Here is a 26,634-nt window from a genome sequence, read left to right on the forward strand (position 1 = left end):
TTCATTTTTTCCAATAAAATTCTTTGCAATTGCTTGTTTATTACTTTGATTGGAAGGTATTTTTTTTATCGAGTAATGATATTCACATTTCACTTTAAGCCTCTCACACTCTCTTTGTTGTGAAAGTTTCTGAGGAAAAGAGAAACTGTACATTCAATTGTGTCAAAAACAGAAGAATTACATTAGTATTTATAAATTATAGCCTAGGCTAACCCTAAAACAAAAAAGGAAATAATCCCTAAAATAATAATAGTTAGAAGGTACAATGAAAAGATTTAAGGTTAGGGTTTAGAAGAAGGAAGAAGAAGATGAGAGAAGAGAAAGAAGTTTTGTATATTTGTTTTCTCAACTCTACATCTGCAATATATATACAAACCCTAACAATGCAATATGATCATCATACCCTCGACTTACATAGATATTAGCAGAAGAACAATAGAACAAAATTAACCATGCTAACACTCCCCATCAAGCTAGAGTATAGAGGTCAAACATGCTCAGCTTGACGGATAAAAAATGAAATGAAGGCCGAGCCAAAGGTTTGGTGAGAATATCACCCAATTGATTTTTAGAACGAACATAGGAGTTACAAGTTGCTTGCGCAGTAAGAGATCATGAATAAAATGGCAATCAACTTCTATATGTTTGGTCCGTTCATGAAACATTGGATTATTGGCAATGAAGACTGCAACCTGATTATCACAAGACATGCTCATAGGGGTGGGAACAAAAAGCCAAAATCTCGGAGAAGAGATTAACCCAAAGCATCTGAGAAGCTGTATGAGCCATGGCACGGTATTCCGTCACTGCGCTAGAACGAGTAACAATAGTCTGTTTCTTGCTACGCCAAGTAGCAAGATTTCCACCAACAAAGGTACAATAACATGTGGTGGAACAACATCAGTCTTATTACTAGCCCAATCAGTATCACTGAAGCCAATGACAGACAACGAGGAAGATGGGTGACAGAGCAAACCCCGGCCCAGAGCACTCTTCAAGGATTGCAAGATATGACACACAATCGCAAAATAGGGTTGGCGGGGAGCATGTGTAAACTGACTGACCACACCCTCGGCATAAGCAATTTTTGGATGAGTGATAGTGAGATAGATTAACTTCCATGAGGCCCATTATGAGAACCATCACCATGTGAATTTATTTCCACAAATACCACTATGAGAGCCACAATTATCATAGCCAACATGAAAACCACGGTGGGAATGACCATAGTTGTTACTGTTAGAAACCACAACAGAAAGGTTGGGTAGTGGAGCCAACTGTAGTGGAGCTTTGTCCTAGTGAAGAATGCAACAAGTCAAACTAGGCATCAACAACTATTTATAAGGTTTCACTAGCAAGGATTTGATCTTTAGCGTCCTGTAAGTTTGAATCTAAGCGAGAAAGCAATGATGCAATCATAAACTTTTGCTTTTGCTTCTGTTGGATCAAGTCATTAGTAAAGGGTTTGTGTTGTAATAATTGATCCCACAAATTTTTAGTAGTGTTGTAATAAAGATCCTCTTATTTAATTCATACACTTGAGAAATATTACTTAAGCAAGAGAGTTCCCAATCTACTTAAAGGTCTCACAAAACTCAATAGTAGTTGCAATATGGAGTAAAGCCCCAAACAATTGGTTGAAAAAGTAGGCTTAAAAAATTTGAAAATACTTCAAAAACCAAAAACTTACATCGAATGGATTTAAAAGAAATTCACAAAAGCTCACCATAATTACCAGGAGGGGAAAATGAATCAGACCATGTGTTTGGCCCATCACAATGTCATCATATGATGATGACATCATCGTATGGATGATGACATCAGCATGTCTCTGTCACCTCATGATGATTTCCAGACTTCAATAACACTTACTACTGTAGGATTGGATTGCTTTGATACCAAGTGAAAAGCGTAGAGTGTAAGTAATTAAGGTAGGGTTAGAAGGTACAGAAAAGAAGAAGAGAGGAGAATTAAACGAATAGGTTTTTGGTGTGAAATTAACTATCACGACCCCATCCATCCCAAACAAAGACAGGGTAGTGACCGGCCAGTAGCCATAGGCTACCAAAGGCCTAACCATACAATTCTATAGTACTCCTGAAGACAATTGGGGTAAAATCATTATAAATACCCGAAGTCTTTAAAATTCTTTAACCTGTTTAATCTCTCACAACATCCATTCAGAGCAAGTCCGTAGAGATGAAATGAAAACAAACTATTGCTTTATTTATTATAACTTTCACTTAGTCACAACAAAGTACAACTTAGACAAAGATTGTACATCTTATTTACCAAACTAACTATATACAGAAAGTCATTACAAAACATTTCTCCCAAAGAGAAGAATAGGCATGTAGGTTCTTCTTCAAATCACATACACATATATACAAAGTTGTCACAATAATCTTCATTTAGTTTTGTCACCTACATATATATAGGGAGGACGGGTAAAGCCCAATGAATAGCATTTAATCAAAAGTATAAAATAATGGATATCAATATTTGTTCGATAAAAACATAGGTGAACTGAGAACTTAATGATGTAAATGATATGGCAACTCCTTTTGAAAAATATTACAAAAGAAGAGGGAAACCAAATTCAAAAGCTAATGTTGAAAAGTTTAGCCACCAACCACCAATAAAGTCCAAGCATTATCTGTATTTTGAAAATCTCATTAATGTGTATCTTTTACTTTGAATTTTGTATTCCAACTATTTGTCTTCTATTGTATTGAGATGCGTATAAATATGTAAGCTCCCGATGTATTGAGAACAACTTGAAGAAATAAGAAATCTTTGCTATATCTCTAGATGTGTGATACATCTCTTCTTGGTTGTGATTGCCCTTGAACCTAGGTGTGATTGCCTAGTTTTCATTGTTTTATCTACCATTTCACCTTATTATTTCTACTACATTTCTCTGCATAAAATCCAGCCTATTTGTCTTGTCTCTAAACTCAAATTTAAGCTCTCCAAACTCTACCTTAGAACACTAAAGCCTAGTCCCAATCTGTCCTAAACCTCCCATAAACATTCAGCCTACCTTCTCACTTTATTTAAGCCTAGTTTGGTGCTGAAAGTTTAAAGATCCTGCATCACTTAAACAGTTTGAGAACAAAATAGTCATATACATTTCATTTCAAAACTATGATAATGAACATTCGATCGGTACTAACAAATGGAATAACTGGGTTGACTCCGGTTAGACCCACCCAACCGTGGGTGGCGTGGCATTGGAGATCTCAACAGCTGCTACTGGTATATTTTCCTTCTTCTAATAGCTGGGACTAACCGATGATGCCATGTATATATTCACTTCAACATAATCATAAGATATCCATAAATTTGAGACATTTCAATATAATTGATCAAACAAAGTTTTAAGCATTCAAAATAGAAGTTCAAATTTACTTTGAAGAAATACTACTCACCTCAAGTCTTTCTAAGTGTTAGTTCCAAATTTAATCAACCTACATTATATAATGCAATGCATGTTTATCCATTTCAATAGAATTAGAGAAATTGAGTTTCATTTTTTTAAATTAACTAGTTTAAGGTGTATCAAGATTCAAACATGTCACTTAAAAATGTCTCAAAACATTTTAGGGTTAACTTGTGTGTGATTTGGGGCTGAATTAAATGAAGAAAAATAAGTTTGAAACAATTTTAGGCAATTTAAGTTGTGCTGGCAGTGCTGACATCATTTAGTAAAACAGTCATGTCCCTCCTTACTAGAAAACTCGAAATCAAGTTTCGTTTGATAGGTAAGAAATTAGACTCGTATATGTTTCGAATGATATGGACCATACAAATTATTTATTTCCCAATTGTTACAGATTTCAGTCAAAGTTGGCCGAAAATTGCTGCCTATGCACTAATTTCCAGCAAAGAGAAGTCATTTTCAAATGGGTATGACTCTTTCATACAAACTTAGATTTGGACAAAATTTGAGTCTAATTTGTAGCCCCATATGTCTAGTTTCTAGCGGTAGTAATCTCACATCAAAATTCCACATATTTTAGGAGATATGGTCAAAAGAATGCAACCTGGTCAGATTTTCCTTCTCAAGTACTTACTCGTTTTCTAACTCAAAAGCTTAATTCAATTAAAATAAGTTTCTAAACCTAAGTTCTTCAATTCTTCCCCCCCCCCCAAAAAAAAAAAAAAAAAATATCCAGACAAAATCAACCAATTATAAGATTATAATTAGGTGTAGGAACATAAATATTTCCTTAATTGAAGTTAGGAACGAGTCTAAGCCAAGAGTCCAAGTTTTCCCCCTTTTCTTCCTGGTCTTTTCTCTTTTTTTCTTTCTTCTTTTCTTCTCTCTGCAGAATTTACTCTCTCTCTCTCTCTCTCTCTCTCTCTCTCTCTCTCTCTCTTGTTTTGTTTTGTTTTTCTTTTGATTTACTTGAAGATGAGACACTTGTCTCTATATAGGTGGCAATACCAATTTAGGTGTGTGTACTTATCTCTACTAATTGCACCACTAACTTAATTAATCTAGATTAACACTAATTAAGCTATGTTAGTACTAATTAATGAAGTTTAGGTTACTAATCACACTTAACTTATTTAATCATGTTTAAGGTTATTTAATCTGGATTAATTACACTAATCCCACTTATTTACCACTAATCTCAATTAATTTTTCACATAATATATGAAAATGTCTAGTATATTAGACCAATACAATTAAGCACATTGATTAAGGATTAAGAGCACACATGAGCATATTAGCTTAAAAAGGAAAGTTTCTAATTTTTATACCTTTAAACCTCTTCCTACCAAAGCATATTTCTAAGCATTTCAAATATCAAAGATACTAATGCAATTCAAAACACTTAAACATGGAACAAAACATGCATATGTAAAGCTATAAAATTAGAGTTGTTACATGAACCCTCCACCTTAACACATTTATATTAAAACAATAATCTGCCAATATGAAAAGAGTACCCTCAATGTAAAATGACATAAGACTAACATGACTAGTAGTTCTTTTGATTGTCTAAGAAAAAACTTCATATATAGTTCTAGACTTTTTGGTATGATTTTGCCCCTACTGGACAAATTTTTAAGCTTTTCCCCTGACCACATTATGAAGTGAAAATTTAATAATGCATGCCATGTCAAGTCAATAAATATAATTTTCTTACACTTGAAATTTAACTTGATGACTTTGGTTGTTTAAGTTCTTAGGTGATGCTGATATTTGCATGCCACTTAAAATATCCAAAACAACTTACCTACTATTCTGTCTAAGAAAAGAAAACCTTTTTTCTCCCAATTACGCAGGAAGGATGTGGTGTCACTGTCGGATGGTTTACTTGCCTATGTCATACTTGTATGGGAAGAGGTTTGTTGGTCCAATCACGCCAACTGTTCTGGCTTTGAGAAAGGAACTCTATGCTGTCCCTTATCATGAAATAGATTGGAACCAAGCGCGCAACCAATGTGCGAAGGTTAGTATTCATTTTTATCAAAAGCTAAGGTTCTGTTATGTATGTTTAGCTGCTTGTTAATGTTTGTAAACATTTTGGGTGATCACCACAAGCGATAGTGTTGTAGATTGCATGGTTTTGGAAAATGAATTTACATATTGATTTCTTAGAAGTGCTTTAACTATATTCCCCAAAAAGCTTAAATTACTTGTTCTAGTTACTTAGGGATCTACACTATTCCCTAAAGCGACCTCAAAAGTTTTTTTCCCGCAATATTTTCTTTATGGTTTCTTTAGGGGTAAATTTTAAAACTAAATAAATAAATAAAATGTACTAAAAATCTGAAGTGAGTGAAGAACCGTACATAGGTTATAATGCTCATAGAAATGTGTTGTTACTTGGAAAAAAATCGTAAATTTTATTGAATGTCTAATTATTAAAAAAAAATAAAAATTTACTCTAGACTAAAAGAAAGTTATTTTTGTAGTTGTTAGAATGTATTGGAAATGTTTCCTATTTCATCCTTATTTATTTTTAGTATCTTTATTTATCCCTTAAGGGGCTCCTGTAATTTTGTTAATGATCTAATATAAAAGGGGATGAGATAGGACTCATACCTCTAACTCTTTCTTTTCTCTAAACCTACATGGTATCAGAGCCTCGTTAGGAGGACTCTTATGCGAATTCCAGTCTCCTTTTCTCCATTGTAGGACTGCCCAAGGCACCCAAACCCTTGCTTGGGACAATCGGTAACCCTAACAGTGCCGTCGTGTCTCTCTCTCTCTCTCGCAATAGCTTTTGGGTATTTGACTAGTGCCTTCGTGACCTTCCAGGTGGTCGTCTAGGGCATTCGTGGCCTCCCTGGTGGTCGACTAGGGCATTCGATCCTCCGTGGCTGGTCAACTAGGGCATTCGACTCTCCTCAGGTGGTCGACTAGGGCATTCGACCCTCCCTGGCTGGTCGTCTAGCCTTTGGTTAGCCTCATGAATGTTTCTAGTTGGCCGTTGATTTGTCTCTCATCCCTGTTGGCTCTGTATAACACAGAGAAGTTTTTTTTCTTGTCTATAACACACGAAAAACGGAAAAAAAAAAATGCAGTAAAAAAAAAAGAAATTATGAATTCTTAATTTTATGCTTTTCTAGTTACTATTGTGCTTGTTTCTTCACCATCTATCGAGTTTGTGATTGGTCCCGAGTTTGTGATTGGTCCTGAGTTTGAGGGTTACTTAGTAGAATATTCATGGCAGATTCCACTGGTGGGTCCACAACTTCTCAGCTGCCTAAGAGCGAGAGTTCCCTTATACCTTCTACTATGATCGATAATCTCAATTCTGGGCTTAAAATCACCACTTCTCTATTCAATGGTCAGAATTATCTAGCGTGGTCGCAAAGTCTGACTATTTTCTTAAAGAGCAGAGGGAAGATGGGGTATGTTGATGGCAAAATACAGGCACCTATCACCACAGACCCAAGTTATGATCAGTGGGAGATCACCAACTCCCTCATTATGGCTTGGCTAATATATTCTATGGTCCTAGAGATTGGAGAGGGCTATCCTCCCTATAGACACTGCACAGGAGATTTGGGAAGCCATGACTACCACTTACTCCCGGAAGGGAACTTCTCACAGGCTTTCGAGTTACGTCGCTCTATTGAACGGTCGGTACAAGGTGAGATGACTATTCTCCAGTATTTTACCTTCCTTAATAATGGGTGGAAGAGACTTGATCACCTTTAGAATTACAAGCCTGTCTGTCCTACAGATTCTGCTGGTTACCGGACGTTTGTGACCCAAAAGAGAGTCTTCAAGTTCTTGGAAGGCCTTAATATGGAGTATGATCCAGTTCAGAGCTGAGTCCTTGGCATGGATGTGCTTCTTTCTCTCAGGAAGCCTTTGCTTTTGTGCAAAATGAGGAGCGTTGCCGCTCTGCAATGCTTCCTTCTGCTACTACTGATCGCTCGGCCTTGGTTTCTGCTCCCCCTCGCAATGGCGACCGTGTGACTTGTGGTTCCCATCCTTCCTTTGAGAAGGATAATCTTTATTGTGACTACTGTTGTAGACCTCGCCCCACACGAAGCTTCATGGCACTCCCTTTGGTGGTCGAGGCAACCGTCCTGGTACTCGAGGGGGTCGATTTGGTCAGTCTAGAGGCCGAGGGGCCAATGCCTGGGCACATCTTTCAGACACTGTTGAGCCACCATCTTCTTCTCCAGTTGTCTCCCCTGCTGCTGATGTTTCAGGGTTATCTGCCTCGGATTTTGAGATTGCTCTTCGCCACTTACTAGTCCGTCGAGCCTCCACTTCTACTACAGGTGCTCCCTCTGCTTCCTTTGCCAATTCAGGTAACTTGGCTTCCTCCCCATATGCATTGCTCTCGCATACGACTGTACCATGGATTATTGATTCTGGTGCTTCCGACCATATGTCTGGCTCCTCTCATTTATGTTCAGAGTATAACCCCTCCTCAGATCAGGAAAAAATGCGTATTGCTGATGGTACTATGTCGTCTGTGTCAGGAAAAGGTTTAATTCATGCTACCTCTTCCCTTCCTTTGTCCTCTGTCCTCCATGTTTCAAATTTTGGTATTAATCTTTTATCTTTGAGTCGTATTACTCATGACTTAAATTGTAGCATGACGTTTTTTTTCTGATTACTGTCTTTTTTAGGACCTTATCACAAGGAAGAGGATTTGCAGTAGTAGAGAGGAGCATGGTCTCTACATTCTGGATCAGACTGACAAGTTGGCTCATTCATCTATTCAGTTACCATCCATTAAGGACAATATTTGGTTGTGGCACCGTCGCTTAGGACATCCCTCTTTTTTATTACTTAAGCATTTATTTCCTAGGGTTTCACCTATTGCAATGAGTCAAGCAAAGTGGGTTATGGGTTATGATGGCTCTAGTATTGCAGACGGATCGCCATCAAAGAGACTTGTGGGTCATGGGTTATGACCGAATAGACTCATGGGTTGTGGGTCGCAACAAGTAGTGAATGGGTGGCAAGTGAAGAGAGTGGATTAACGAAAGAGAAGATGAAGACGAGCAGAAGTCAAACATCTTCCTGAGTCGAACAAGAATCAAATAAAGATGAACTAGAGGCGTGAGGGAGGTGAAGGCCTAAAGGCTACCATTGACAGAATTGCAAAGCTTTCCGGCAAAGGTTTAGCACTAGAAATAGTACGGCTAGGCTTTGATATCATGATAGCAACGTAACCAGAATATTGTATTATTGTATATTAATCATCAATGCCAAGTACAAGTTAAATAGGCCAAAATATGAAACTCTAAAACTCTAATAACATATTTTAAGACTAAGCTACCCTCAAGTATTAAACTAAATAACATAAGATATTTCACAACTAGATGATGATTTCAAGTGAAGGATGGTAGATCTCCAAGTTGAATCCAAGAATGGTAAGAGAACTTCAAATTCCACTACTTCTAGGTTAATCTTTTTTGCTAAGAGGCAACTCTCTTAATAAGAATGAGACTTGGGTGTGGTAGAGATGGCTAAAGAAGTTTTGTTTCTAGGAGAATATACGAAGAAAAATAAAGAAAATCAAAGGGAAGGCTGAGATGTACAGTATGGCATAGGACCCTCTCATACCTTGTACATAATAAAGCAGCCATATACATATATCTCTACCTCATGATGGAAAAATCCATAGGATGATGAATGGTGGGAAATAAAAGTGATTTTGGATAGATTCACAAGCAAATAATACTGATGGTATTATATGTCATGAGATGTTTACCATGCAAAGTAGACAAAATAATAAATATAAATGTGCCATATGTGTAAGGTGATATAGAAAAACCATGGGTCCTGTTCCTTGTGATGCTATCTTACTAATATAAATGCAATCTTTACATATTACAAGGGGAAAAGATGACAAATTTGATGTGACACTATCCATGCAAAATAAAATACAATTTTTTTATGTAGGTTGGTTGGGGTTTCCTTGATTTATTCATGTATTTATTATTTTCTTTCTTCATTCAAGCGTATATGCATCATTTTATTAAATACCATAAATCACATTCATACATGCAAGCAAGACATCATCTATACATTAGTTAGATCATAATAAAGTCAAACTAACTATGATTAATTATTCTAGCACTCTATGTGGATCTAGTGTAACATCTTACATATTGATCAAATTCATTTGAATAATTGTAGTGAGTGATCCAATCTAATTCATTTAATTAGTGTCTCAAAGTGATTTCCCAAAATTGTGTAACAGGGTATTCAAGAATCATGCTTAATTAATTCATACACCAATTATTAATTGTGAAACTCATCAATTAAATACTAATTAAGTCTAATTTAAACTAGAGTCTATAGTTTCTACATAGATTGCACTTCTATCTAATTTATATAGATCAAGGCCAAAGCTTTGTAATTAGTTGTATAGAAACATAATTTCTCGTCAATGCTTTCTCTTTTCTTCTAGTTTGCTCCTTTATGGGATGTTCACTAACCGAAGAATTCATTACTTTTTCTTGCAGGAAGACTTGTACTACCCACATCCTTTGGTACAGGATGTACTTTGGGCATCTCTTGACAAGGTTGTGGAACCAATTTTTTTGCATTGGCCTGGGAAAAAGCTGAGAGAGAAGGCCCTTCGTTTTGTGATGGAGCACATTCATTATGAAGATGAGAATACTCGATATATATGCATAGGGCCTGTAAACAAGGTATGCATTTGATCTCAATGGTGATCTTTTATTGTTTTGAATTTTTCATCAATATATTCGAGTGCCAAGATCTGTTTGAATAACTTAACTCCCTTCCTCCAATTTGGTAGTTCATTCAATAAAATCCAACTTGTTAAGTAGAACCAAAGTTTTCAAAGGCGTGCTTGGGGTTCGCCATTTAGGCGAAGCGTGATGAAAACGCACAGGTGCATTGATTTTTAGGTGAAATACCAGCTATGCATAAGCCTCAACCTATGAGGCGTTCGCATCAATCACGTTTTTGCGCTTTTCACACATCAAAGATTGAAGTGTATGACTTCAAATCAGAAGAAATATACATCCCACAGATGCAAAATCACAAACAATCAAAGTTTCTTCAGAGTCGAAACACTTATGCTTGACTTCATCATGTCGTCCTCCAACGATTTAGGGTTTTCACACTTCTCTGCCTCGTCCTTCTCTCTCCCTCTCTCTCGTTTTCTGTCTTGTTCTTGCTTCCTCTCTTGTTTGTCTCTGTCGTTGTTTTCTCTCTCAAGTTCTCATTGTCATTCTGTCTCTCTCCTCTATTTTGGCTGAATGACTTTTGGTTAGACTCTTTGTATTTATTGCATAATAGGTCTCTTCCTTTATTTTTCTTTGTTTTTAGCTGGGTGACCTTTGGTTGGACTCTTTGTATTTATTGTATAGTTCTCTTCTTTCTTTTTTGGTTGAATGACCTTTGGTTACTCTTTGTATTTATTACATAACAGTCTTTTTTATTGGCTAATTTATTAATTCATTTTATTTTTAGGCATAAAATTGTTTTTATGAATTTTATTTACTACTTTTTAATTTTTTACTCTTTTTATGCTATATTTATTTAAATTTATATTTTATAAAAAAAAATCAAAATTTAAAACGCCTTGCCTCGTCGTGTAAAACGCCTCGCCTTGCAGTTTTGCCTTTAAAAACTTTGAGTAGAACCATTTGATGCATTCATAATTGACTGGGGAGGTGCAATTTTTCGAAATTAATCCTTCACCCCAACTTGATTTTATTGACTATTTTTGAGCCATGTTACATTGACTTGGGTATGATTTTTGGATGCGGGTGTCTAAGCACCAGAATTTCATAAACCTAAATCTTAGTGTCATGATCCCATCCCATCTCAAACTGAGATAGAGCAGTGACCGGCTAGTAGTCATAGACTACCAAAGGCCTAACTAAACAAACATGTAGTATTTGGTGTGTAACTCTTGTCTAAAACTTTAACACGTTTATTCCACTACATCCATTCAGAACAAGTGCATAAATAGATGAAGTGAAATATTTATTATTCTTTTTGTAGGCTTAACACAAAGGAGTACAAAAGTTTACAAAGAGAGAAACTTGTTCTTGTAAAGACTGAATATATACAAAGCTTTCAAACGTCAAATTCAACTAGGCATATAAGCCTTCACATCTATTCACATATGTACGTAGCTTCAAATACAAAATCTTCAAGCTTTATCACCATCACCTACATACATATACAAGGGAGAGGGGTAAGCCAAAGCCCAATGAATAACATTAAACCAAAGCTACAATAAGAATGGATACCTTCATTCTTATGAAAATAACATAGTTGAACAAATAGCTTATTCAGCTTGAAACATATTAGCATCATATGCATTCCTTTCCCTAAAACATGATAATGTACATCCAACGTAATGAAACAAAGGAATAGGCAGCCTGGCTACCAGCTAAACAAACCCACACATGTGGCAAAGAAGAACTAAATCATATGCTATTTGTAAGTCTGTTGTCCCCTAGTACATGGGACTAACTGAGAAGGTCATTTATATACTTTTCCAAACGTAGATAGCATTGGATATCCATTTGTATAAAACATTTCAATAGAGTTCATTACATAATATAGTATGAGTTCTAAAATAGAAGCTCAATACATGACTTTGGTGAAACAGTACTCACCACAAGTCTTACTACTTGTTAGTCACATCACATACGGCAATGCATTGATGATGCTTGCTCTAAATGTTGTGAAATTAAGTTTACATGCATATTGGAGGTATTTTCCTTTAAAAAAAGTGATTTTGGAAAATCCATACCTTTCAAAAATCTCATCTTCTTACCTATTTTCAGTTTTACGTTTTGTTTTTTTATGCTGAAAACAGTAGATGCAGGTCATAAAGAGTGAATTTAAATATTAAAAAAAATATGTTGGATCTACCATGGTTTGCTTGATTGGAGGTGACGATCACTTGAGTGGCCTGGTCCAGCCTCTTGTACTTTGACCTGTTTTCAATTTTTTTTTTTAGTCCTCTTGCTGTCTTGGTTCAAAATCATTATTCCTAGGGCCTGAAATGTTAGAATAAGTGTCAGAATAGGAAATAATATTGCATATATTTTGTTCTTGTTTGATTGATTGATGTAATGGGCTGGCCCATAATTTATGCCTGGTGGCACTCCTGTAATTACGCATTGTTATCAATATAAAAGGGGATGAGGTCTTACTCATTCCTAATATCTTTCTCTTCTCTAAACTTACATGGTATCAGTGCCAGCCCTAACCATCTCTCCTTCTCTGCCACCCATCACCACCAGTTGCCTCCTCTCTCATTCCTACCATACGACACACCCTTGTAACTCCTCCTAGCCACCCGACAACCTCTTCCTTTCTTCCTCTAACCCCGACAGCCTGCTCCAGCCCCATCCAAGCCTTGCTCTCCCCCCGACACCCCCAACCTTCCGTTTCCTTTCCCTCGGTAGGCCCCTCCAGCCACTGCTGAGGGCCCCCAGGTGGCCGACCAGCCTCTGTGCTGGTCTGGTCGAGTTCGGCAACCCTTCTAGGGTAGCATGAGTTCGTTTCTTCCCTTATGGGATCTTCTGGTGTCCTTCCTGAAACCCTTTTCTCTTTTAATCTCCCTCTATTGCTGGAAATCAATTGTAGCAGTGCTGATTGATGGTGGTGATGATGCTATTCAACACCGGCGATGGTGACGGTAGTAGTCAACGAATGTGGCAGTGGTGTATATCAATGTTGGCTGTGAATGATGGTGACTGTCTTTCTTTGAGATTTTCATAGCACCAACCTAATCGACCGCCGGACCAAAGGTTTTGCCTCAGTCGATTTTGAATGGCCTATGGGTCGGCATTGGGTGACAATTTCTTCAATCCGATACATTCGGTTTGGTTGCCGGGCTGAGAGTAAATCCGAACCGAACCGAACCGAACCGAACCGTCCCGCGCACACCCCTAGATAACATATAACACTTAATTTTCTTACTTTATTTTAACCATTTAACTTGTGTTGGTTCCTAGCTTAATTAACTCTTAACAATACTCATTTCATGCATTAAAAAAAAAAATGTTTGGAAAGGAAAAAGAAAGAAAATATGAACAAAAAGATAGTTTTTTTAAAATTGGCTGAAACAGGGCATCCGCTCGAGCTGTCCTTTCACCGCTTGAGTGGTGAATGCGAGTTCTCAGCAATTTTTTCCATAAAATAAAACAATGTTTGCCTCAAATGTTCACTCTAGCTGTAACAAGATTGCTCGAGCGGTCTGTAAAAATCCTGTTTTCGAAAGTCTGAAGAAATGGCTTCCAAAATTTGCATTTTGTATAATATTCTTAGACAATATGTTAGAAATGTTTTCTCTCTAACAAATATAAGTTTCTTCTTATTAAAACATTGTTAAAAGTTAGAGGATCCAAGTGTCTGTGGGTGATGGACACTGACCCTTATCATATCCGGTGGACTCAGTTACTTCGGGGGAAATAGAAGAGTCCATATAACATGACATGACTTTTGACAGTGGACAACTACACTGGGATATCCAAATTTGGACAGAGTGATCTTGAAGAGTCAACGACCATGATAATTAGTTCTAACATTTCATAATATTAATCTCTCAGATTATTTGATTTTTTCATACAGTGGTTAAAACTTGGTCTACTAACCTTGAGGTTGTGGGTTCGAACCAGTGGACAGTTCGGTTGGGTTTATACCCAATCTTCCTATCCTTGACCCCTGCCCAATGGGAACTAAACTGGCATGCCTTCTACTCTACTTATATGATCCTAAGATTTTTTGCACGACTTTACATTGCTATTCTTTTTCCTTTCTCCTTTCTAGTAAATGCACATAATTAACTGGTAAGTTTCATTTCTTTGTTTCTCTGTTTTCTTTTGTAGACTCTTTTGGCCTTTTCTCTCTATTTTTTCATTCTATGAGAAATCAAAATGACTGCTGAGATTGTCAACCTTAAGTAGTCATTCGACTTTCTTCTCTAAATGGAAATTTGAAACACAGGTTCTAAATATGCTTTGCTGTTGGGCGGAAGATCCAAATTCAGAGGCCTTCAAGTTGCATCTTCCAAGAATCTATGATTATCTGTGGCTTGCTGAAGACGGCATGAAAATGCAGGTCGTCAAATAGTGCCAAACATTTAATTACATAATTATGGTTGACCCCCACATCTTTCCATATACGATCAGTGAAAATCTATCGTTCTACTGTTTTTTATTAGTTAAAGGTTGAAGATTCTAGCTTTTTAGATCTATGAAAATTTTCCATCCTTGTACATACTGGAAATGTTATTACCACTTCAGTGGCTATATGAATCTTTTGCAGGGTTATAATGGAAGTCAATTATGGGACACTGCTTTTGCTGTTCAAGCCATTGTTTCGGCAAATCTTGCTGAAGAATTTGGCTTGACTCTTAAGAAGGCACATACCTACTTAAAAAAGGCACAGGTAGTTCTCTCTCTCTCTCTCTCTCTATATATATATATATAAGTACAATACAAGTGGTTCTCATTTTTTATTGTTTGTGATTCGCTTATCCTACAATATGTTTTGCAGTCTTGGATTTTCTTGATTTAACCCCCTGCTTTTATTTTCTTTTGACCCCCTTCTATTTTCTTTAAAGGTTTTAGATGATTGCCCAGGCAATCTTGATTTCTGGTATCGCCACATATCAAAAGGTGCTTGGCCTTTCTCAACAGCAGATCATGGATGGCCCATCTCTGACTGCACAGCTGAAGGATTGAAAGTAATTATGGATCAAACTCAAAGTTTTTTTTTTTGCACATTTCTTAGTTGTAACTTATATTTCAATTCTTTTTCAGGCTGTTCTTCTATTATCAAAACAGTCATCAGACATTGTTGGCGAACCACTAGATGTAATGCGGTTATACGATGCAGTAAATGTTATTCTTTCTCTGCAGGTAACTCAAATTTTGATCTAGTTTAATTAACTCGTGTTAATTAATCTGAAACACATTGCCTGGTTTTATTTATTTGTTCACTATGTCAATGGTTGATATACTTAAAGGTTTTGTTGGAAATGGGAAGAAAATAATTGTGCCAGGATATGGCTGAATTCTTTGGGATATCACAGTTGTAAATATTTAGATTTAGTCAATACTATAGAATAGGAAAGTTCATATTTAGAACCAGAATTAGTAGCTAATCAGTCCTCAGAATCAGTAGCTAATTAGTAGCTAATCAGTCCCTAATTTTATGCCTTGTATCTCCTATAAATAGAGGTGCTGTGTACATTTTTTAAATATGAGAATAAGAAATATTATTCTTTCTAGCTTTCATGGTGTCAGAGCTAGGGACTTATTCTCTAACCCTTCTGAGCTAATCCTAGAACTTGCTAGCTATCCTTTACCATGTCAGAAACCACATCTGAATCCACTGTTACTGCTTTCACCGAAAAACATTGAGAAACATGCCTCCAACATTGATTCTCACTCGGTGCAAATCACCAGCATTAAACTCAATGGTGATAATTTCTTGCGTTGGTCTTAGTCCGGATGTACATTTGGGGCCGAGCAAAGATCGGATACTTGATAGGAGAGAAGGCGGCACCGGCAAAAGAGGATTCGGCGTATGCTACCTTGGATGCTAAAAACTCCATGGTCATGACATGGTTAGTGAATTCCATGGAAGAAGACATCAGCTCCAACTATATGTGTTATCCAATAGCTAAAGAACTGTGGGATAATATCACCCAGATGTATTTGGATTAGGGAAATCAGTCCCAAATATATGAGTTGACAGTTAAACTTGGTGAAATTCGTCAAGGAGAGGACAGTGTCATTAAGTACTTCAATTCTTTGAAAAGGCTGTGGTAAGATTTGGACATGTTCAATGATTATGAGTGGAAGTCAACCAAGGACTGCAATCACAACAGAAAGATGGTGGAGGATCACCATATCTACAAAGTCCTTGCCAGCTTAAACATCGAATTTGATGAAGTCAAAGGGATAATAATTGGCCTCCAACCTCTGCCTCCTATTGGTGATGCCTTTGTTGAAGGTAGGAGAGAAGAAAGCCACAGGAATGTGATGGTTGGGAAAAAGGGAGTTGTTGCACCCGTGGAAAACTCAGCCATGATTGCATCGGATGCAAGTGCAAACAAGATTTTTAAACCACGGCAGAATGAAAAATCTCGAGTATGGTGTGATTATTGCAATAAACCCCGCCATACAAGGGAAAACTGCTGGAAGATCCATGGGAAGCCTGCAACTTGGAAGAGCATCAAATCAAGTGAGACCAATTCATGCATCCTCCTATGCCAACGAGGTTGTAGCAAGTCTGTTCAGTGAGGAGCAGATGGATCATCCTCTTAAACCGCTAAAATCCAATTCTTTATCCAGCACTCCTAGTGGTTCTCTTGCACAAACACGTAGCAATCCTTATGCTCTATCTTGTAGTCAAAATTCTATCCCTTGGATCATTGATTTGGGGGCATCTGATCACATGACTTCTTCCTCTTCTTTATTCAATACTTATTTATTTTGTTCTGAAAGTGAAAGAGTTAGGATTGCTGATGGCAGTTTCTCACCCATTGTAGGAAAAGGTCAAATAAAAATTTCAGAAAATATTACTCCACCCTGTCCTTTATGTTCTTAAACTGGCCTGCAATTTATTGTTTGTCAGTAAATTATCCAAAAACTCTCACTGTCGTGTTGTTTTTCTTTGACTCTCATTGTGAATTTCAGGACTGGAACTCGGGGAGGATGATTGGCAGTGCTAGAATGGTCAATGGTCTTTACTACTTTGATGATGACATATCCAGCAATATGACAACTCAAGGCCATGGTTGTAGTAGTAGTTCAATTTCAGCTCGTGAGCAAATTATGCGTTGGCATTTTAGACTAGGGCATCCCAGTTTTTTATATCTTAAACGTTTGTTTCCTAACTTGTTTAAAAATTTGGATTGCTCATCTTTTCAATGTGGAGGTTGTTATTTATCTAAAAGCCATCGAACTACTTATCTTACAAAACCCTACCGTGCCTCACAATTCTACTTAATTCACAGTGATGTGTGGGGTCTCTCCAAGGTTACCACCATGACTGGTGTAAAGTGGTTTGTAACTTTTATAGATGATCACACTCGACTTTGTTGGGTTTATTTGATGAAAGACAAATCCAAAGTAAAAAACGTGTATCAAGATTTTTTCAAAATGGTTGGCAATCAATTTCATTCAAAAATTAGTATTTTTTGATCTAATAATTGAAAAGAGTACTTCAATGCATAACTAGGGAATTTTTTAAGGGAAAAAGGTATTTTTCATCAATCTACATGTCTTGACACTCCTCAACAAAATGGCATTGCCGAAAGAAAAAATAAGTATTTACTGGAAATAGCCCGAGCCATAATGTTTTCTATGTATGTTCCCAAATATTTATGGGGAGATGCCATTTTGACAGCCTCTTATTTAATTAACAGAATGCCTACCCGGGTTTTGCAATATGTCACACCCCTAAGATATTTCAAAAAAACCTTTCTTGATTGCAAAATTAATTGAGATTTGCCTTTAAAAATTTTTGGTTGTACTGTTTTCGTTCACATACCCAGCCAATTTTGATCCAAATTTGATCCTAGAGCAGAAAAATGTGTTTTCATCGGGTCTGCTCCAAACAAAAGAGGCTACAAGTGCTTTTATCCCCAAACAAAAAAAAAAAATTTGGGTGAGTATGGATGTCTCCTTTCTTGAAACTCAATCCTATTTTACCAAAAATTCTTTTCAGGGGGAGAAAGAGAGAAATGAAGAAAATTTTTGGCGGACAACTTCGGATCCCTCACCAAATCCTATTCTCTCATCTCTATCCCTTGTTTTTGAAAAACAAGCACAAAAACAGGGTGTTCAAGATATGGAGAACAAAGGAAATCCCAGTCCAACTTCTCGAAACATAGAAGGCTCACAAGTAGGGGGAGAAATACTACAATTGGAACAAACTGTTTCCGAACCTGAGTTTTTGGTTTATGCTTGGAAAAATACTCAAAAAGTAAAGACCAACCAACCACTCTGCTACAAAGCCAATCAGAATCTCTTGAAAAAGGTCCCTCAAGTAGTTCAGGTAATCCTAATCTGGTTCCTCCTTCATCTTCATTTCCTTCAGTGGTTTTACCTAATGTTATACCCACAGATTATGATCTTCCTATAGCCATTAGGAAAGGAGTTCGAAAATGTACCCAACATTCCATTGCGAAATATTTATCCTATGATAAACTTTCCAATAGTCATAGAGCATTTACTTCAAAAATATCTAACCTGTTTGTTCCTAGAACTATTAAGGAAGCCTTGGATGATCCTAATTGGAAATTAGCAATTATGGAATAGATGAATGCTCTGGAAAAGAACGGTACTTGGAAGTTAGTGAATCTGCCTAGGGACAAAAAGATAGTAGGTTGCAAATGGGTATTTACAATGAAGTGCAAAGCAGATGGTAGCGTGGAAAGATATAAGGCGAGACTTATGGCAAAAGGGTTTACACAAACCCTCGAGATTGATTACCAAGAAACCTTTGCTCCGGTTGTTAAGATGAACTCAATTCGGGTTTTGCTGTCACTAGCCATTAATTACAGCTGGCCTCTACATCAATTAGATGTAAAAACTGCCTTCTTAAATGGAAATCTAGAAGAAGAAGTCTATATGAACCTACCGCCAGGTTTTGAGAAGAAGTTTGGTATAGATAAAGTCTGCAAATTAAACAAGCCTCTATACGGCCTCAAACAATCCCCAAGGGCGTGGTTTGAACGCTTTGGGAAGGTTGTAAAAACCTTGGATACAGTCAAAGCCAAGCAAACCATACTATGTTCTATAAACACTCAAGAGAAGGTAAAGTAGCTATCTTGGTTGTTTATGTAGATGACATAATTCTAATAGGTAATGATAGTGCCGAATTGGAAAAATTAAAGAAGGGACTTGCTAAAGATTTTGAGATGGACCTGGGAACACTAAAATACTTTCTTGGAATGGAGTTCACTAGATCTAAGCAGGGCATTTTTGTAACTCAACGCAAGTACACACTTGACTTGCTCAAAGAAACAGGCTTGCTTGGATGTAAAGCTGCTGAAAACCAACCGAGCCCAACTTGAAGCTACAACATGCTAGAATTGAAGACATGGCGAATATAGACCAGTTTCAGAGACTTGTTAGAAGATTGATCTACTTATCTCATACGCCTCCCGACATAACATTCGCAGTAATCAGAGTAAGCCAATTCATGCATTCACCCAGACAGGAACACTTTGAAGAAGCATACAGGATCTTAAGGTATCTAAAAGGAACTCCTGGTAAAGGTTTGATATTTAAAAAACAAGGACATCTTCAAGTGGAAGTATATACAGATGCGGATTAGGCTGGAAGCATCACTGATCGAAAATCTACCTCAGGCTACTGTACCTTTTTGTTGGAGGAAATTTGGTTACTTGGTGGAGTAAAAACAGAACGTAGTAGCTAGAAGTAGTGCTGAAGCTAAATTTTGATCAGTGGCTCGTGGAAGTTGTGAAGCTTTGTGGATCAAGAGATTATTGGAAGGCTTAAAAATTCCAAGATCACCAATGGAAGTGTATTGTGACAACAAGGTAGCAATTGCAATTGCTCATAATCCTGTTTTTCACGATAGAACTAAGCATATGGAAGTTGACAAGCACTTTATCAAAGAAAAGATTGAGAAGGGATTGATCTGCATGTCTTATATACCCATTGCGGAGCAGATTGCAGATGTTCTTACAAAGGGACTACACAAAGAGGCAGTTCAACCACCTAATCAACAAGCTAGCCATGGAAGACATATTCAAGACAGCTTGAGGGGGGTGTTGGAAATGGGAAGAAAATAATTCTGCCAGGATATGGCTGAATTCTTTGAAATATCACAGCTGTAAATATTTAGATTTAGTCAATACTATAGAATAGAAAGGTTTATATTTAGAATCAGAATTAGTAGCTAATTAGTAGCTAATCAGTCCTTAGAATCAGTTGCTAATTTTATGCCTTGTATCTCCTATAAATAGAGGTGCTATGTACATTGTTTAAATATGAGAATAAGAAATATTATTCTTTCTATCTTCTAGGTTTTATCCTTGAAAGGAGTAATCTGCAACTTTCATGTAATGATAAACTCATGAAAAGATTTATAGTATTGTACATTATGCTAATCCTATGAGAAAAGAAATTTTCGATCTTTCAATCTGGATGTCTTATGATTTGTAGTGCACCTGTCATGTCCTTGGGTATCAACAGTCCTTTTACTGAAGAATCACATTTGGTTCTTCAGAAAGTATTGTTAAACGTAGATACATTGGTCCGGCCCCGATACATTGCATGGCCACATTATCGCCACATCATTTCTAGGAGGCTTCTAATGAAAAACTCACTTGTCATGTGTCGACCCCATGAGGTGACATGTGGGCCAATCACTTGAGTAAGCGTTTGCCTCTCTCACCCTCATCAGTACGTCCACAAGCTAACTTTGCACCCAGGCATGGCATCTGCCCAGCTCTCTCTGTCGTTTGGCGCATTGATAGCCCCACTAAGCAAGGCTTCAACCTCAAAGACTTTACGTGTGACACCTTGATGGCTATATCATACCTATCTCTAATCCACTTTGATGCAACCAACATGGACATATCTTTGAGCGGGCCAGAACCTTGTGTATGGGATAAACTAATGATTCAAAAATCATATGGATTTAATTTTCGAAGTCATGTGTCATTGGATCATGTGGTATCTGATAGATTACAAATTGGAGGTCCAAGAACTCATAAATGAATCCATGGATAGGTCTATTCCCTTCATTACTAAAGAATTTGGTTTAGGAATATCAAAGTCCAGGCAAAGAGATGCAATGAGCAGAAAAGGACTTGACTGGGAAATATTTATTGCTTATAAATATTGGATGTATTGTAATTGCTTTTGCGGTTAGGTGACCATAAACTTGATGAACTAGTCATACCAATGCGACATGACTGTCTGCACCAGCTTCCCTTAAAGCAAATACAATCCATTCTTCACAATCACCTAGTCAAATAGGTGAAGTCTCCGAACTCCCACAGTATTATCAAAATTTTGTGGATTTGTATCCCCTCCCAAAAGACCTATTACAGGATGGCTGGGTGATCTTAAGTGGGAATGGCTTAGCCTTATTCTTCTTCTATAGGTTGTTAGATTTTTCTGGATCTTATTCTTTTTCTTCACTATTTTCCTCTTTATCTGTCTTCAGTGTCTAGTATTATTCTCCTGCCAAGGTAAGGAACAAAATTTTGTTTCAATTCTATTGAAACAGCAGAAACATATCCGTTTACTAGGAAAATAATACACACTGGAACACACTGAAACACTATGAAACACACTGAAACGATGAGTCGTTTTGACACCTATTAGGAATATCCTATATTTGTTATTTTCGTTTGTCAAAAGAGAAGATTTTAAACAAAGAAAAATCTTAAATTTATTTGAGAATCTGAGAATGTAGAAAGGAGAAAAGGAGAGATAGAGAGTAGATGATAGAACAAGCATGAGTAAGTTACTTATTCTATTTCTTTGTTACTGCAGAGTACTTTTTTTTGGTAAAGAATGTTATCAGTACTTTTTTCTTTTCTTTTTTGTTTTTGTTTTTCATCCTTACTACTAGAATTTTGCATTTTTTTTTAAAATGTTTTACCATACAATGGAAACCCCCCTTCCCCAACTAGGTCTTTAAATCTTCTGTTTTTAATATTTATACTCCTCAACCTGTTCAATTATTTAGTTATTGAGGGAATATATTAAGATTTATATGCGTTTTATATTTTTCAAACATTTTTCATACATTTCCAAATTCTTGTCATTTTCTTTATGTTTTCAAAACATTTTCCAAAATATTTCTGTTCTAAGCTAACCAAAACAACATAACAAAACGAAATTTTGATCCTTGCTTACAATTGAAATATGTGCACATTCAAGTGTGTCTGCTGTATTCCTACAATTGAATAATGCTCTGGTTTTGCACACTTTTTGTACTTGTCCTTTATCCCAGCACTTAAATTTTCTTGTGAAAGTTTTTTTTTTTTTCCCCTCTGTTCAAAAATGTAATTTAGGAATCATAAGCTTTTTCTTGTTACTTGCAGAATAGTGATGGTGGCTTTGCAACATATGAACTCACAAGATCCTACAGTTGGTTGGAGGTAAAGTCCATAAATTGTTTGTGCACTTCTATGAACTGTTTACCTTCCTAGAAAATTGAATATCATGCAGCCCATAACATGTTTTCTGTTTAATTGTCTCATCCTACTAAGAGTCGGTTTTTTATGTGTATTGCCAGCTACCTTCCCGTCCAACTGGTGCTTGTGTTACTGCTAATGTTACTTGTAGGGAACACTATTACCTTTAAGCTGATTGTTTCCAATGCTTGCTTGTTTACTAGTCACATTATGTACCCAGCAACATGCCTAAACCAGCTCCCCACTGCTATCTTGTGGTCTTTCTTGAGCCCAAGGTTTTAAAAAGCGGCCGCAAACGTTACGTAACATCATTACGTAACGGTCGTGGTGGTTACCGTCACCCATTACGGCCGCTTTTGCAGTCTGATTGAGATTTACAGGTGTGTCAACCGTAGCAGCTACCGTAGCGGTCGTAACGGTGTTGTAACAGCCGTAACGGTCTGTTACGCACCGTTACATAACGGTTTTGAACTGTTTCTTTCGAAAAAATACAAAAAAAAAAAAACTGAAAATAGTGGAAGAGGGATAGAGAGAAGAGGGAAGATAAAGAGAGAAGATGGAGGAGCAAGAGATAGAAAGAGAGAAGAGAGAAGATGAATATGTTATTGATTTGTTGAAGCTGTAAGACCTATGCTATTCTATTCAACTGCTATCACTCAACTATTTTGTTTGTGTGTGTTTATCTATATTGTACGGGGAGCAAATATTCCGGCGTGCCCGTATTCCTTTCTTCCGAGCTCCGTCGATATCCGATCACCTGCGAGCAAGTAATGGTGAGCTACCCGGCGGTGTGTGGCCGGAAAAACCCTCCGACGGTCAAGTTAGCACACACCTTAGGATGGATAGAGAGAAGGGAGAGAGTGTTTGAGTGTAAGAAATCCTTACAGATGTGTTCGTGTGTTTCGTATGGGGGGCGCAAACATGCTTATATACCTTCTGACCCCCATATCCACTCCCAGTCGTCTCCTGACACGTGGCTCTGCTATCCCATCTGTCAGCATAAACCATGCCATTCACCACCTAACCTCAACTGCCTGACTTCGCAGCTGGAGCTCGGCAGCCGAGCTGCTCTTCCTCGGCCGTGTCATGCTTCATACTCACGCGCCTAGCCGGACAAACACGCGGATGACCGGGCTAGGCGGCATCTCGGCAAAGCGTTGCCCGGGCACCTCCTTTGGTTGGCCTTCCTGCCGGTCAATCAACTACCTCGGTTGACCGCGCCTTTCCGGGCGCCGGTCTCTCAGCCTGTCTGGCTTCGACCATCCTCGGACCGAGCATCCTGGTCTGACCGGTCACTTCCTGGCCGAGCAATTTCTGTACGGTCCGGGGTGGCACACACTCGGTTCAAACTCTGCCCGGCCCAAGTTTTGGCTGCCCTTCTCTGGGCGAACAGTGGATCATCTCGGCCCAATGCACTGCTGGGCCCTCAACCTGATCGGTCGATATCTCGGCCCAACTCCAGATCATAAATCACCCTCTCAATTGCCCCTTAATTCCGTCCGCGGAAGCGTGACTGGGATTACTCACCTCGACCGAGATAACGTTTCTCCGGTCGTCAAGATGCCAAGCCTCGACCGAGCTAGTTGACGTAATTGTCCGCAGATTTGACCGGTTATATTCCTCGGCTGACCTATTCTCGTTGAAAGTAGCTCGGTTGGCTCTTCGTCTTTTCAACCCGTCGTTTCAGTCCTGTCAAAGCCATAAATGGGGACACGTGGCGGTCTGCCATTGGTCATCGGGCAGCCAACCCGCCGTTTTTGCCAGAATTTGAATTTGGGCGGTTTTCTTTGCTTATACATACATGCCCTGCTCGAACTCCAAATCCTCCTACTGCCATTTCGACATTCGATCCCAGAGCTCTTGCATCCTCATCCAGACTCGCTGCCATTCTTCGTGCTTGAAGGATTAGGTCCTACTCTTCACTGGTAAGTCATTCCATCCTCATTTTGTTGTTATGTTCCTTCATATTACACACATTAGGGTACAAAAACGTAGCTATTAGGGCATAGGTCGTAGAATCCGTATTAAAACCTTCCTCTGTTCTTGGTGTTCTTCATATTTCTAAAGAACACTGATGAACTGGGGTGAACTGGGCTCTGGGCCTTCTTTTGATCCAAAAAACCAACCAAACCGGGCAAACATGTTTGTTTCAACCCCAGCGAAAACCGAGTTAACAAAAGGACTTGGCCGTTCAACCGGGCTAACATCTGGTCCGCTTGGGCGACCGGGCTCCTTAGATAGAATAGACAACCGAGGTGGTTTGGCGCCCTTAATGACCGAGCTAAAATTCAGCACCTTTCGCGCGACCGCGCTAACACTTAACACTTGCCATCCTTTTCCTGCAGAGTCCAAGGGGACCACTGTCATTCCTAAGGCTCTCAGGACCGGGCAACATCCAATACCCAGAGCCAAACCCCTCAGCCGGGATACACTAAGCCGGCCAAAAATGGGGAAATTCCGCTTCCTAGTGGATACTCCGGCCGCGCTCGCCGCTTTCAGAGAGGAGTACGGCGTCCCGGCCGACGTCCATCTCGAGCTGGCCGAGGAAGAGACCACGCCTTGGGGTAGGGAGGAATGCCCCTTCACCGTGCTATCTATTGTCGAAGGGGGCCTTCGTTTCCCGCTCAACCCTCTTATAACCGAGTTCCTCCGCCGCACCGGGCTGGCACCCACACAGGTGTCCACCAACACTTATAGAATAATCAACGGCGTTCACGAATTGAACAAACGGCTAGGCACCAACTTAGGCCTAGCCGAGATATTGAGGCAATACACAATGGGCCACACCGGTGACGGCCTAGCTTACTACTTGAAAATAAGACCGGGCAAGGAGAAAATCGTAACCAGCACCCCAGATAAAGATATGCACGACGATGATTTTTTCTGGGTGTCCGGCAATTACGAAACAGCCGAGGTACCGGGCTGGCGCATAAGCAAGGACTTCGGTTCTTCATGTAAGCCACTCAAACTTGCTCGGTGAACTTAATTCTTTAGTTTAACTAACCGGTTTCCCTGTTTCTTTTGCAGCTATCCAAGCCTTGCAGGCCAACTACCAGTTCCCCAACGTCGAAGCAATTCGGGCCGTGCTTAGGTACCGCCACCGGGATTGCAACGATTTACTCAGCTATACCCCGACGTACAGGTACTCTGCCCCGCGCCGGAGTAGAGTGACTGACTTCCTCAGAGCTCCTTCGCCACCTCCAGATCCAACCCTACCCGACGTCCCGCTAATCCGGCTGACCGAGGAACAAGAGATGGCAAAGCGCAGCAGAATCAAAAACCTTCTGACCGCTACCTCAGCCGAGATACCGAGCGTTGTAACCCGGTCGCCAGCCGCCGGCCAATCCAGCAGTGCTGTGGTCGCCCTTGCGTCCCCGGCTCCAGCTGCCGGGCAATCTGCCAGAGAAGCGCGCCGGGCTGGAAAAAGACCAAGGGCAGATCCCTCCGCCGAGCTCGTCGCCGAGCTGACAACCGAGCATCCAGCTGAAACTCTTGCTCCCGTGCCCGCTTGGCGTCCTCAGCTGAAGTACCGGGGACAGGACATCCCGGCGATGGCTTCAATCAAGGCTGACAAAGAACATTTGCTCGCCTTCGATATCTCCAAAGCATTTCTCCTACCGGGCGACGTGGTCGGCAGCGACCACGTCCCTGACACCCGGCTGGTGAAATCCTCAGTCAAGTCCATGGCCAGGGTAAGTCGGCGTTCTTTTTAACATTTCACAAGTGTTTGCTCGGTCCTTCTTGCTCGGTCCCCTTTCTGATGTACTTTGCTTCTTTGTGCAGGCCATTCAGAAACAACATTTGGTCTTGGAGCGCATCCACCGGCTTAGGCAGAAAGCCAATGACACTGCCAGCCAGGTTGAAAGCCTTCAAGCCGAGCTCGGCCGGGCTAAAGCTTCTCTCGAGATGGCCAACAATGATAATAACAGGCTGCTCGGTCAACTGAATGCAGCCGAGAAAAAACATAGCGAGCTCCAGGCCGAGGTTGACACTCTGAAGAAGG

The 26,634-nt window shown here is 38.9% G+C and overlaps 1 protein-coding gene across 1 annotated transcript in view; it reads left to right on the top strand.

Moving 5' to 3' along the window:
* CAS1 (cycloartenol synthase 1) overlaps positions 1 to 26,634 on the top strand; it is an 81,775-nt gene that overhangs the window by 7,377 nt on the left and 47,764 nt on the right. The window contains exons 7-13 of the mRNA XM_082920896.1: positions 5,299 to 5,465; positions 9,961 to 10,149; positions 14,441 to 14,554; positions 14,762 to 14,884; positions 15,060 to 15,182; positions 15,259 to 15,357; positions 22,539 to 22,595. Coding sequence (XP_082777022.1) covers positions 5,299 to 5,465; positions 9,961 to 10,149; positions 14,441 to 14,554; positions 14,762 to 14,884; positions 15,060 to 15,182; positions 15,259 to 15,357; positions 22,539 to 22,595 — 872 coding nt within the window. The remainder of the gene's footprint in view (positions 1 to 5,298; positions 5,466 to 9,960; positions 10,150 to 14,440; positions 14,555 to 14,761; positions 14,885 to 15,059; positions 15,183 to 15,258; positions 15,358 to 22,538; positions 22,596 to 26,634) is intronic.

This window comes from Camellia sinensis, chromosome 3 (assembly GCF_055761805.1).
Source record: "Camellia sinensis isolate YWXY chromosome 3, ASM5576180v1, whole genome shotgun sequence".
Classification (NCBI taxonomy): domain Eukaryota; kingdom Viridiplantae; phylum Streptophyta; class Magnoliopsida; order Ericales; family Theaceae; genus Camellia; species Camellia sinensis.